The 1,618-nt window shown below is 37.1% G+C and overlaps 1 protein-coding gene across 1 annotated transcript in view; it reads right to left on the bottom strand.

Moving 5' to 3' along the window:
• Positions 1–1,192, bottom strand: part of LOC117938859 (olfactory receptor 11A1-like) — a 6,116-nt gene extending 4,924 nt beyond the window's left edge. The window contains exon 1 of the mRNA XM_034863797.1: positions 104–1,192. Within this exon, the coding sequence (XP_034719688.1) occupies positions 104–1,022 (919 nt within the window). The 5' untranslated portion in view covers positions 1,023–1,192. The remainder of the gene's footprint in view (positions 1–103) is intronic.
• Between the last annotated feature and the right edge of the window lie 426 nt (positions 1,193–1,618).

Below are 1,618 nucleotides of genomic sequence, written 5' to 3'. Positions count from 1 at the left end.
GGATTAACACATGAGACACAGAAATACCAAACCAGCAGCTTGGATGCAAATGATTTAAAAAAGAAACGGAAGCAACAAATGTTATTAGCGTGATTTTTCTAACAACCAAAGATAAGACTTTTACATAAGCTACGTATTTTAGTCATTTGCAGTCCATACATTAAAGGGTTAAAGAGCGGTTGGCAGGTCAGGAAATATAATGATAAAACATTTCGCAACATCACGGGTACACTGCTCATATTAAACCTGCTCTGTAATATTTGAAAGAAAGAACCAAAGAAAAAGTTGATTGTGGAAGCCAGGTGAGGTGTGCAGGTACTAACAGCTTTCTGTCTCGTCTGCTTAGAACCAGAAAAACACACTTTAAGGATCCTCATGTAGGTATAGAGGATTAAACTGAGAGGACCAAAGACTAAAAGACAAGTGTGAAAGAGTCCATAAATGTTATTGACTTTAGTTTCAGAGCAGGCCAGTTTGACAATAGAATAGTTATCACAGTAAACTGTGTTGATGATGTTCCCACACAGCTGTAAAGGAACACTTAAAGATATTGTGACACAAACTCCAACAAATGGTAATAACCATGTCAGAGCAATAAGCACGGCAACCTTGTTAGATGTCATACGTGTGTGATACTCCAGAGGATAACAGATAGCAAGATATCTGTCATAAGACATTATGGCTAAATTATGAAATTGTACAGCTGCATAAGTATACACACAGAAAATCTGCAGGAAACAGAAGGGAGCAGAAACAGTGTGAATGTCAGAGAGGATCTGAACCAGAAGGAATGGAAACAACCCTGTACTACCATACAGTTCATTTACAAACAGGCTGACCAGAAAAAGGTACATAGGTTCATGTAAGCTCCTGTTCACACAGATAACCACAATCAGCAACACATTGGCACAGATAATTAAAGCATAAAAACACATCAAGATCAGAAACATTAAGTATTTAAAGAGCCCAATATCAAAGTATGCTCCAAAAGTGAAATATGAAACCTGAGTAGAGTTTTTCATAATTAGACTTTGGTTCCCAACACAACCTTTAAAATTTGCACAGCATGAACAACGTTACACTTTGTAGATCTGCAGGAATCAAATTAGTTTAAATGTCAAATGTTCTCTTATCATAGACTCACAGCATTAACACACACGCAGTATTCAGCCTGCAGACAGTAAAGACATCAATTATCACTATAACACACTCTCCACACTTACCATCTACCTTCTTCAGAGTCACAATAATGTAATGTTAGAAATGATAGAACACAGTTCAGTTAGCACAGGATGAAAAGTTAACAATGTTACATTTTGTTCAAGATTCACAGAAATCAAACTAGTTTAGATGTTATATTACTGCTTATCCTGGACTCACAGCATTAAAACACACGGAGTATTCAGCCTGCAGACAGTAAAGACATTAATTATCTCAATAACACACTCTCTCCACACTTACCAGCTACCATGTTCAGGTTAGAAATGACAGAAAGTAGGTGTTCACATATATAGAAATAAATCATGACATCCTTCTGCTATCACTGCTTTAAAAATGAGATGAAACTCTGCGTCAGGTTCTTTTTAAAGTCTTCTAGTCAGAGGGGGGGGGGGGGGGG

This window comes from Etheostoma cragini, chromosome 3, assembly GCF_013103735.1.
Source record: "Etheostoma cragini isolate CJK2018 chromosome 3, CSU_Ecrag_1.0, whole genome shotgun sequence".
NCBI classification, from domain to species: Eukaryota; Metazoa; Chordata; class Actinopteri; order Perciformes; family Percidae; genus Etheostoma; species Etheostoma cragini.
This window is presented reverse-complemented; position numbering and strand designations above follow the sequence as displayed.